At 36.9% G+C, this 12,373-nt stretch overlaps 1 protein-coding gene across 1 annotated transcript in view; it reads right to left on the reverse strand.

Moving 5' to 3' along the window:
- Window position 1: 1 nt before the first annotated feature.
- Window positions 2-12,373, reverse strand: part of LOC109030430 (uncharacterized) — a 17,572-nt gene continuing 5,200 nt past the window's right edge. The window contains exons 7-16 of the mRNA XM_072304124.1: window positions 12,135-12,314; window positions 11,159-11,362; window positions 9,691-10,070; window positions 9,103-9,263; window positions 7,299-7,552; window positions 5,722-5,959; window positions 4,736-5,046; window positions 3,612-3,830; window positions 2,874-3,104; window positions 2-937 (exon numbers count right to left, since the gene is read on the reverse strand). Of these exons, the coding sequence (XP_072160225.1) occupies window positions 827-937; window positions 2,874-3,104; window positions 3,612-3,830; window positions 4,736-5,046; window positions 5,722-5,959; window positions 7,299-7,552; window positions 9,103-9,263; window positions 9,691-10,070; window positions 11,159-11,362; window positions 12,135-12,314 (2,289 nt within the window). The 3' untranslated portion in view covers window positions 2-826. The remainder of the gene's footprint in view (window positions 938-2,873; window positions 3,105-3,611; window positions 3,831-4,735; window positions 5,047-5,721; window positions 5,960-7,298; window positions 7,553-9,102; window positions 9,264-9,690; window positions 10,071-11,158; window positions 11,363-12,134; window positions 12,315-12,373) is intronic.

The raw sequence follows: 12,373 nt of genomic DNA on the forward strand, positions 1-12,373 counted from the left end.
TTATTTTCGTGAATTAAAGCTGAGCTTTGAAACATGAATCCCACAATATACATAAATAACGTACATTTTCTGTCCTCTATATTTTTTATTTTGAAAAATAAGAAAAACAGAGGGAAATTATGTGTATCGTACAAAGTAGAGTAGCTTATCCTCTGTATTACACAAATGATTTGATGTTTAAGTGAAATATTTGAAGACATACATTATGTTTATGTACACCTCGTGAGTCTAAATTTTACGTACAAAAAAAAACAAGAAATATTAGGAAATCCATGAAATCTTTGTACAAAAAATATATTCATGGAAAAATTACAATTCTACTTTATTTATGAGCCAATGGAAAATTTGCACGAGAAAATGTGGTTACTTCATATGAAACTACTGGATCAACCAAATACACAGTATTTTTCTTTATTATTTTCTGATATGGAAAATTGAAGGAAAATCGAATTTAAACAGAGAAAATTTGCCGCTCTTCAACTTCATGTAAAGCTGAGTTTTCTACAAAAACGGGTGCATTTTACAGACTTGATTAACCCGACATAACTCGTGCAGTAATTGTTCAACTGAAAAATTGAGAATAATTTTTTGCTGAGTTTACTCAGTAGTGTATATTTAATCCATTTTACTATCAGTGCGGATGAAGGGAATTCATCAAAGTTTAGCTATTTGCGAATTCTCCATTGTTTCCTGAGAGCGACATTTTGACAATAACATATCATCCTGATGTCTGCTACCTATGCGATGCTTATTATAGTCATATTCCAGTCTATTCAGCTCCTAATGAAATCTCTGTGTCTTGTCATTTTATGTTGAGAGTCACACGTCACCAAGAAAATGGTGCTTTCTCTGCAATCAACTTCGCAGTCCGGGGATGTGAAATCATCTCTTTGTGGTTTCCACAGTCGATTTTGACCAGCTGGAAGTTCTTTGACACCTGTTAAAAACATATGCACGTTTTAACATATTGAACTGAATCATTTGAGTGTAATTGTCCGTGAGTATCCATTGTCAAAAGGTATAAACCGTTTGAGCAGATTAGTGTTCAAAAAACGTTATGATGTGAGCAATAGTGATTATTCCCTCATAAACTTAACCACGTATGTGATTCTTCGTTGAAATGAAAAGTCGTAACTTTTTATCTGTATCCGTAAATGTACATTATTTCTTTGAGTATTTTCTATAACAAGTATAAGAGCAAGACCGTTCTCATACTTTTTATTTGCTCATTTATAATTGTTGCGAACAACAATACGCACGTTGTTGTACGCACTTCCTCAAAAATTCATGTGGGAGGTGAAAATGTCCTTTTAGAGACAACATGACAACTGAACCGCGTTTAGCAGAAAGGAACCAAGCCACACCAGCTATTGATACATTTAACCCGAGTAATATAATTTTTTTTTATAAAAGGTCGTTTGTACGGATTTCTTTACAAATTTTAGGGAATTTGCCTCGTAGTATGCAAAAAATTCACTCAAATGAGTGCACAAATCCGCACAACCATTTTCATGTAAAAAATTAAATTGCTTAGTAAAATTTGGCAATAGCTGATGTGGTTTGGTTCCGTTCTACTCTAACGCGGTCTAATTAATCCCATAGACCCGAATCGAGATCTGTAGGAATTTACTTTCATAAAAGCACCTATATTTATGGGGAAATCAAAAGTAGGCATGTGTCATTCTCAAAATATACACCCAAAAAAATTATTTCGGTTTGATTCGCACTATTTATGACCCTTGCCTGTAACTTCGAAAACTGTGGATTTTTCACAATGAGAAACCCCACACGAGGAAAAAATAATATTTGAGCCTACAGTGCTCATAATGGAGTCCTGGAAGTACCTACTTTTCTAGTCGCAGTTACAATGTTACCTTTGCAATCATCGCCGGATCCAGCAAATTGGCAACATTATAGTTTCTCCATGTAAACCTACGGAAATGTATCGATTCTTGGAGAGGCCAGGTGCTCTGATAAGAATCGAGTATTTAGCATACGTTTAAATGGAGGCAATCCAGTGTTGCCAAATTGCTGGATCCACCTCTGTTTGGAGTAACAATTCATTCGGTCTCCATAATTGGACGCATCTCTGTCAAACGGAACTATGTGTATTATGACGTGAGCTTTCTTACGCATATACTTTTATGAGTCTCAGGGCTCATATCTTGATGCACATAGCTCCGTTTGGTAGAAATACGTTCAATTATGCCTCATTGTTTTCGGAGCTGAATTAATGTCCTTCTATCCCAGGATCGCAGGCTCGCGGTGCGCACGGGTCGGAATTTCGGAAATGGTCTACACTGCGAACGGTAGGTCCAACTCCGAGCAATCACGAATATTCAACGATTGAAGCCGTGAAGCGTGCAAGGTAGTGTACGCGCAATGCGTGAAGTATTCATGCAGTCTTGTAGGCGCTGATATGCGCTAAGCGCGTACGGTGGAATACGCGCAATGCGTGAAGTATTCATACAGTCTTGTAGGCGCTAATATGAGTTTCACAACGACAACACTGTGCTTGGCGCGATTTCTCTATCTTGCGGAGTCAGCGCTATATTTCTCGCTGAAACAATGAGGTTTATGCACATTCTGCGTGGGTTATTTTCATGTAGAATGGTTAAAAAATAAAATAAAAATTTGATTTGTAAATAAAAATTGGGGCATAAATTTCACCATGATCAACAATTTTTCGTTTTTCTATGAATATGCCAAGGAAACAAAAGTAAAGGTAGTGAAAACTTCCATCCAATCAAAAAAAAATCGCGTAGCTTTATAATATCTGTCTCTGTATGCACAATCTTTTTCTTCTTTAACTTGACGGATAATAATCTTACTATTGTGTATAAGGTTGGATAAATTATTAGCTACAAACATACCTCTTCAACTTCATCAGATGTCAGCTTGCAGATCTGGCTTACTTCCATAAGAACTAAAGCACTCTGTAAAGAAATCTTCCGATTTGAGAGACTCTTTACGAGTTCTAAATTCCGTTCAATAGTTTGTAACGCCCGTGTGACAAAACTTCTGTTGAATTTATTCGATATCAGTTGCATTGCTGTTTCAATCCCTCTAGTACCATTGAGATCTTTGGTTTTGCTCGGAGTATCCTGAATGGAAAAAAAGAAAGTGCAAAACTCCATAAATTTCATAATATTGAATTAATTACTGTGAAATGATTGTGACATAATAGGCATTTGTGTGTGAGGGTGTGTGTGTGTTTGTTTTTTGAAAAAATCAGTTTCACAGTGGAGAGATTGCGTGCAAATTTTTGATTGCTTCATCTAAAAGTGCCTAAAGAGCTGATTTTTCAGTAATTTTTATAATATTTTTCTGATAAAGAAAATAGTACGAAAATATATTCAAAAGTGAAAAATTGTACCGCCTAATGACGTCATCTGGCGGCATTTCCCATTTAAACGGATATATTTTAGCAGATTAGGTTATTTTGTCATATCTCCTCCAATAATTATTCAATTTATAAATCACGGGTATCCTCGTGTTCAGTTCACTCGAGAGTTTCCACTGAAACTCGCAATTTACCAAATTTTAGACAAATATTCTCCATGACGAAATGAGAAAACAATTGGTCATAAAAATTACGACAATGTACTCACTTTTTCAATTAGTTCTAACAAAACCTCCAACAGGCAATCAGCTATAGATTTCTCTTGAGGTAACAGAGAATACATCTTTCTCGGAAATCCTTGTAACAAAAAGAGGGATACTTCACGGTCGAAATCAGACAGAAGATTTGCGAGGAGCATCGCTACTCCTCCACTCCACGTCTCTGCCACTATCGTGTAAGGTCCTTTCGTTTGGATTTTCGTCATAGACTGCGAGAAAAGCAGAAATAAACCATAATAAGATGGTAGTACTGCACTAAGTATTTGAACAGATAAGAGTCAGAAAGATTAAATTGCATTGCAACTTGCAGAATTTCACATAAAAACTGTACTTGTTTACTTGAGAATGGCTCAACATATTTTGAACTTGTTTGTAAATTTTAGTCAAGATTTTTTTCAAAAATTTGCTGAAATAAGTACGAGTATGAAACATGTACCCATTTACGAGTTAAGTTATAATCCTCAGGTGAAAGTTTCCAACATCGGAATACAATCAAAGTGAGGTTGTGACTTTACTATACTACACTGCCGTGCTAAGGAAAAACGCTTTATGAGGCCCCAGAGGTTGCCAAATTTCTCTTTGTAAAGCTTTTATTCTTGAAGGAAGTTATGCACGTTATGCCTTAAAATGTCCCTGTACTCCGAATTAAATTCTGAATAAAATCCTGTAAGGGATTGGAACACACAATTTTCAAAATTATTTCTGAAAATGCGTCTTTTATTGAAAGAGATTTGGCGGCACCTAAGGGCAAATACGGAATCCTTCCTTCGCATGGTAGCACAGTTTACCACTAGAAAAAGTGCTTTTTATAATATTTTTGAAATGTAGCTCGAAATAAACGCTTTTGGTCCCCGTATTTGAAGTTTCTTACTCTCTGAGGAGTCAAAGTCTACTGTATCCATAATTGGATCGCATTTTGCAATAAGGAACCACTATTTCTGGCTCATTTTAAGAACAACAGATACGCCATTAGTTTCCCTATGCAGGTAGGTGCTTTTACGGAAGAGACAGAGATAGTGGTTCCTTATTGCAAAATGTAATCCAATTCATGCTAAACTAAATTCACAATTCAAAGTGAATCTTATATTATGAAATATTAAAACAATTCCCTAACCGAGAAAAGATGCTCTGCAATTTGTTGTGGTGAATTTGCTTCCGGACGTGTGTGAGCACTGTAGCAGGGGTACATGAATTTGGAAAGTAGCGGTCTCAGCTGCGTTTCACAAAAAGCCGGGATGATGAACACAGGAAGGACATCTCCATGTTTGTATGGCATGTTGGTCGCTAAGGATGTAGTTTGTATGAATGTAGCAGGAATCTGCGAGCTCAATCTGGAGTCCCAGTGACTTAAAGATTCTCCTATTTCTTCTAATTCTTGTAAGGAAGAGGGTAGATAGTCTGTCATCGACTCTTTCACACCGACGACTGTTGAAGAAAGTATAAAAATGATGATTAGAAAAAAAAACCAACTTATTTGACGAATCATGAAAAACTATTTTTCCGACGGTTCAGCTTGAATTTGTAAAACAACCATGTTGATTTACACCTAATTCTGAAGTTTCTCACCCAGAACTCTCTAAAATATGACGGTTCAACAATAAAGCTCACAATAAAATTATAAATAGACCATCTATGTTTCAGGAAACGGTGGTCACCGGTGTGAAACATGATGTATCCCGACGAAATTAGCATGCACTTATTTGAACGATGTCTGCATTAAATGTTTGTAATCTAAGTTTTTTTAGGTTTATTAAAGAGTCTGAAGGATGAAATCTGAAGAACAACAATTTGGATCCGAATAACTCATTTTCCTACTCCAAAGAGCAGTCCGTCTAAATAGTCAAGGACAAATTCAAATCATTACGTACTGCAGTGCTGAAAAAGTGAGTTACTGACCGTAATTTTTAAATTCGTGCATAAATTACGGCATTACTATTAGATTAAATACACTATACTTCAATTTATCATTGTCAATTTTTTTTCCTCCTCTTTTTTTTTTTTTCTTTTGAAAAAATAAGATCACGAGAAACAGTCACTTGGAAAATCATCTCCGATATTGTGTGAAGTGTAAGGTAAACAAATTTTTTGATCATTTCTCACCAGATTCGTTTCTCGTGCAGGAGCTTCTGCTTGAAACGACGTAAGTAGCTGGTTTATTATGATCAGTCAAAGCCTGGCTTAGGACGCCGCAATAGCTCACATCGTCGTCACATATGATCGTCACCATATTTTTGATCTCATGCGTCCACGTCTCTCCTTGTATATTGATCAGCGTGTAGTTATTAAGAAAATTTTTCATATACTTCTGAATTACCGGTAAGATGGAGTCTTTTGTATCCTGTTCGGACAAGAATTGAAATCAAATTGAATCATTCTGGAGTGCTTAAGGAGAAAGAGAGAAAAAATACACAAGATGAACATGTAAGATCTTTTCAGGAACTACAAAATTTAGACTCATCACTACAATGGGCCTGTTGCAAACTTTTGCTAGAGCAAAAATAAGAGTTGTTTCTTGTAGATAATGCCTCAAAAATCACGATGAGCGCATTGGCAAAGTCTGAAATGCACTCATAACTTCACAATCTGCGTAAGAAATTTGTGTTTTTTTAAGCTTCCCGCTTCAAAAACGATACTACGGCGTAGGTGAACATTTTGTTAGAGGAGTCGCTCCATCGTCGGCGATATTCATCATGGCCGACGCTTGCACGCAGTTCCGCGCGTAATTCAAGGAGAGTTCAAGGTCAATCCATTCGGGCGTGGAAAATATGAACGTTAACACACCGATTGTTATCTGGTCTAATCCAGTTCAGGTGTTATCTCGTCCCATCAAACGTGTTTTGGCGGATTGGCGTCGGCTATGATGATTATTGCCGACGATGGAACGACTCCTCTTACAAAATGTTCACCTGTGCCGTAGTATCGTTTTTGAAGCGGGAAGCTCAAAAAACCGCAAATTTCTTACGCAGATTGTGAAGTTATGAGTGCATTTCAGAGTTTGCCGATGCGCTCATCGTGATTTTTGAGGCATTATCTATAAGAAACAACTCTTAGTTTTGCTCTAGCAAAAGTTTGCAACAGGCCCATTCGTTCGGGTTCAATGGACATGAAGCTCAAACCAACTTTTCCGGTTCAGAAACAGCATATACCATTGACTTTTTTAACCATGACTTTTCATTGATTTTCTTTAAATTGCATTGGAAGATTTTCTAATTGACGGTAAATTCTATGAAATAGGTGATCAAAAGCATGATTGACCACTATGATGAGTTGGACTACCTTCACCTGCAATACTTGAATTCACCTCTAATTTTATAATATCAAGGAATAGGTTCTCTCTCACTCTCTGCCAATACTCTAGTTTCGGTAGCAAGTTATTTCATAACGTATTTGTATTAGTCTTCTCTTTGTGTAGGGAGAACAAACACATGTTATCTATCTATGTGTTTGAGTTAGTGCTTTGATTAACTATTTTAAGTACTTGCTACTAAATTTCTTGCTAAATTTTCTACACTGAAAAATTACCTAAAAGCTTCGCTATCAATCATAGCCCTTTTTTTCGATACATTTCCCACATTCTGACAACATTAAGTTAATGATCGCGTATGACAAAAAGGGTCCGTTTGTTTTCATAAATTAATTTCCAAATTGGGCATTATAATAAATTTTTGAGTATTTACCATTGCAACTGTGAATATTGTTGAGATTTCTCCCAGTCTTTTAGCTTGGTTTAGTATATTCTCCACGCCAGCGGGTGTGTGGGCGGCCTTTGCTGACGTCATTAGTAAGGTTGCCTCATGCCTGGAAGTGGCATTGTTGATCGCTCGCACTGCCTCTCTGTTGTCATTTGCATCCGAGGTAGATAATACTATATTCTTCACGCCACGTTCTAATAACCACTCTACTAAATTTACCACTCTTCCCACGCTTGAACCTGCAATAAAGCATACGTAAGTGATCCTATCACTACACTGCCTACACACAATTGATCTTAAATTCACGTAAAGGAATTTTCTACGTTCGTTGTGCCTGAAATATTTTATTTAATTAAAAATCATCTGTTGGTTTTATATTTACGCTAAAGTTCGTTGCTCCTGACCGACAGAGAGATAAATTATTGCAGAGAAAAATTAAGTGATCTTTGGATTTTTTTTTACACCTCTAATTTGGTGAAAATTAAGTTATAAAACCAAGCCAAAAATGATTCACATTGATTCCAGCGGAGTGTTTTAGCTATGCCCTGTAGCGATTAATTCCATCCTTCTTTTCAAAAAACTTATTTTTTGGGTGGAGTGAAACTCCAAAAGCGCAAACCTAAAAGCGTAAATTAAGATATGATGCACTTTTGAGGTAGTTTTGAGGTAAAGTAGGGAATCGTTTGCGCCAATATTTGTTCCTGAAGCTAAAGAAAAGGAGGCAAGAAAAGCTTTCTCTATATAATAAATATGATTTAATCAAGTGTTATCAAATATTCTCTATCCGAAAGACGAACGAGCACAAAACTTTAGTGTATATGTTTGTGAGGGTTGTTTGCAAGCAAATACCATTTAAATTTATCAACCGCACAATAGGCGACGCTTAAATAAAGTCAAGGTAGAAGAGAGACAAGCAAAGCACCCTCGACTCGTAACATATGTGACAAACATTGATCGAATCTTATAATAGCGTTTAGATGCAACTATTCGAGCACCACGGATGTTTGTGTTGCATACCACGGAATTGAAGGCGTTTTGACTCTCGGCACTCCTCAATGTCCTCCCCACTTCGCCCACTACACGGTACGGCTTCACGGCGAGGGTCCAGAATGACGGAATGTCTACAAATATTTACATTATACAAAGGCATATCTTAGGCACAAATCGTTACACACACGCTTGGGATCTGAATATCTTTTGTGCTTCACCATTGATAATGCGATGTGCTGAGGTTGATTTGTAGATTAAAATGAAGATTCAATTCGGGGAAAGGATGCAAAAAATGCTAACAATAAAGATAAAAAAATAAAAAACGGGTTTTTTCGAAGCAATAACAATCTCATTATCAGCCGTGAAAAAAAGCTGAAAGAAAAGGACTCATCGATTCGCTGTCATTGCGAAACTGAGACTGGATTACAATGTAAACCGACTTTGCCCAGTGCAGTAAGACTTTAGAGTACTTATGTAAACTTAGTACAGTGACCATTTGTAGTAAAAACGAAGAATTGAAGGTCCTCTGGTAATTTGGATCCTTGCAATACAGCTCATCTCGCCGCCGCGATGGAGTTAGTTAGTCCCTAAAGTGCCAAAACGCCTTCGATTTAGTGCATATGCAACATGGCCAATGGCCATCCGTGGAGCTCGAATAGTTGTATCCAGGCGTTGTGGTGAAACTCGTATAGTATTCTTTTCATGCGATGCTAACTGAAGGTGCATTGTTTGTTACAAGAGAGGCAGAGGCTCTTGAATAAAAAGAAATAGTGAGAATCATATTTTAGAAAAGCCATACTTATAATCACGGAGGAAAGTTGAGAGTCTTTGGGAGTAATCCATTCACTCTGACTGACACAATTAAAATCGGAGGCTGGAGTTTTGACCTTTTTGCCTTTATAGTTCGAGCCTACATCTAGTAAAAGTTTACCACCTTGTTCTGTGACCATTTCAACAGTTCTGAAAACAAAAATTTGAAGATCCGTGAATTTTTACGTAAAGGCACATCCTGAACGCGCATCGCTCATGCTAAATCTCAAACTCATTCGTCATATTTTGTTCACGATTTTTCGAAAAAATGTTATTAATATTATTCATTTTCTCTTTTGACTTTTTTCTGCCCATCATTATAATTATCATCATCATCATCATCAATCCCAAGAAGAAGAAGAAGAAGAAGAAGAAGAAGATGATGATGATGATGATGATGATGAAGGAGAGGAAGAAACAGCAGAACAAAAAGAAAAAGAAGACAATGAATAAGAAGAGGAAGAAAAAAAGAACAAGAAGAAGAACAAGAAGAACAAGAAGATGAAAAACAAGGAGATTAAAAACAGCAACATCATCATCAACAACAACAACAACAACAACAACAATAACAGCATACCTAGATAACTGACTTAGATCATTGACGTCCACTGATTTGTGTGGCATGTGAACCATCTGTCCCGATGAAAGACTCTCACTGACAAGCGCATGAAGTCGAATTTTCCGTTCTTTCGGTAACTGCACCAGTTGGGATAGCTTGAAGCCGTAGTAACCGGTATCTTTGCTAAACCTGCCCATCGGGAGAGGTGCATTGTGTTGCATCGTCTCTTCGTTAAGGTTGACAAAACTGCCATGTTTGCCGATGCAGGTCCAAGCCGTAAGCATCTGTTTTCGGGGGGCATCGCTTACTATTATATCGGGACCCACTCCGTTGGTTCCGAACATCATCGGAACGTAAAAGTCCTCGGAGTTGTCGTTTGTGATGTTTGATTTCGGTATCTGAAAAATGAAATTTAAGTCAATTTCATACGTAGTGAACATGATTCATTTTTTTTTTATTAATATACTAGAGGGCGCTGCCCCCTGGCCGCTACGGGGCCCAACCCCGGGGCGTTGCGTCAAAGGCCGCTTCGCGGCCAGCGAAATCGTCGGAATCGCCCGTTGGTATAGTTAATGAGCAAATAATTTTAATTGAATAACAAAACGATTTTTCGAAGAAAAATCTCCCGCCAAACGATATTCCTAAAATGACTTTCTCCTTACTCTGAATTTTGATTCCTTCTTAGAAAAACGACCTTGACAGGGCCACATACAGCTGCCCATGACTAAACAAAGGCCTCTGAAAGTAAAGACCCACTCTATTAAAACTCTGACCTTTGAACTCCCCTTCCTCACTCCTGCTCATCGACCGTCTCACTCCCTTTCCTCGCCCCGTCCATCGCATGTCTTAAAAATGATTTTATTAGAATAGAGAGGATTTAGCAGCATAAGAAAGTTAAGAACTTCGCCTCACTATAAAAATTAGCACTATGGGTGATCGCTGATTCAAATTGCCCACTCATCGGAAAACCGAAGTCTCCTCATTTATTAATTCAGACACTGAGCTAATATTTTTTTTTTTTTTTTTTTTTTTTTTTTTTTTTTTTTTTTTTTTTTTTTTTTGGGGGGGGGGGTTGCAATGAAATAACTTTCCTTGGTTATGAATTAGTTTTCTTAAATGTTTGATAGTGCATCAAGGAAAGAGGTATATTTTTACGAAATCGAGTTATGGCGTCACAATAACCGATTTGACTAACTTTGGTTTTCTCGCAAGTGAAAAATTGGAAATTACTGTTTCGAGTGTAAAATATAAGCGATAATATCTTTCTTATAAATATATTTTTGGTATATCCGATGTGCTTAACGTGTGCTTAATGTGCATCAGGGAGACTCTTATTTTTCCAGGCCTCTAAATTAGTTAATTAGTTATTTAATTCATAGACATTCCGCATCCTAGGCCTTTACCGTCTTCATACAGAATTTGGAAGACTGTTGTTTATCTTCTAACTTACTTTATTCAACTATTTATTCAATCTAGATACACTTACCTGAGGGAATATCTGAGACACAAGTTGAGCAGCCGTCTCGTTAGAGACGGTGGTGTAAATATCATAATTCTTTTCGATGCAAAGAGATATGAAAGCCAGTCCGATAGGCGATTGTCCATTTATGATGAAAGCTGTCTTTTTCATTGTCCCGTCCGTATCATTTACTATTCTAACTGCCATCCTTTCTTCCATGATCGAGTGCGCCTATTTAGGTGAGAAAGAAAACGGTCTCATAATCTCATGGCTGCCCAATAAGTATAAAGTGATTTGAACCACGTTAAACAGAAAGGAACCAAGCCACATCAGCTTTTGCCAAATTTAATTGGCTGATTTAATTTTTTATATGAAAATATTTCTACGGATTTGCGTGCAAATTTCAGTGAATTTTCTCCATAGTACGAAGCAAATTCCTTGACATTTTCAAAGGGATCCGCACAAACGTTTCCCCGTAAAAAATTAAATTGCCCAGTTAAAATTGACAATAGCTGATGTGGCTTGGTTCCTTTCTGTTAAACGCGGTCCATTTCTGAGATGATACTCGTGTTAGGTTGGAAATTTCGGACACGCACAAATTGGTGGAATGATATAGCCCATAGTGGTCCAAAAGCATTCGAATAAAAAAAAACCAGAGCTGGAGAGACACAGTTGTATTAACAGAAATAGTTACACGGAAGTGTATGAAAATGTACTTCCTACTCCACTTAATAAAATGCCGATAAACTTATGAGAAAACTTCAAATAAACATATTTTGTAAGCAGACATTTTCAAACGTTCAAAACCTATTTTCTTTTTAATATAGTCCAGGAATAAATCTGATTTTCCGATTCTTACGAACCTTTACCCAGACAAATTTTAAGATCCGTTTTTTAGGAAACTAAAAAATCATAATGCGCCATTTTGAAACTTAGTGCTACTGCTGTACTTAGGGCTCAGCTACTGTGATACATAATAATGTAAGCATTAATCCATACAAACCATTAAATATGCGGTCGGTAGAGAAGCCGCCTCATCTAATGGAAGATTCTTTGGTACAGTCCATTGGAATATCGAGTCCAAGCAAATATTGTTCTTGAACCCTTCATTTTTATACGCAATGCCTACTACGTGAACTCCTGCTGGTGTTACTCCAGAATAGTCCAAAATTGCCGGTGATCCCTGTGATATGAATGTGTTCAAAACTTCAAGTAATAGTGAATTTTTCAAGTTTTAAAATT

The sequence above is a fragment of the Bemisia tabaci genome, chromosome 9, assembly GCF_918797505.1.
Source record: "Bemisia tabaci chromosome 9, PGI_BMITA_v3".
NCBI lineage: Eukaryota > Metazoa > Arthropoda > Insecta > Hemiptera > Aleyrodidae > Bemisia > Bemisia tabaci.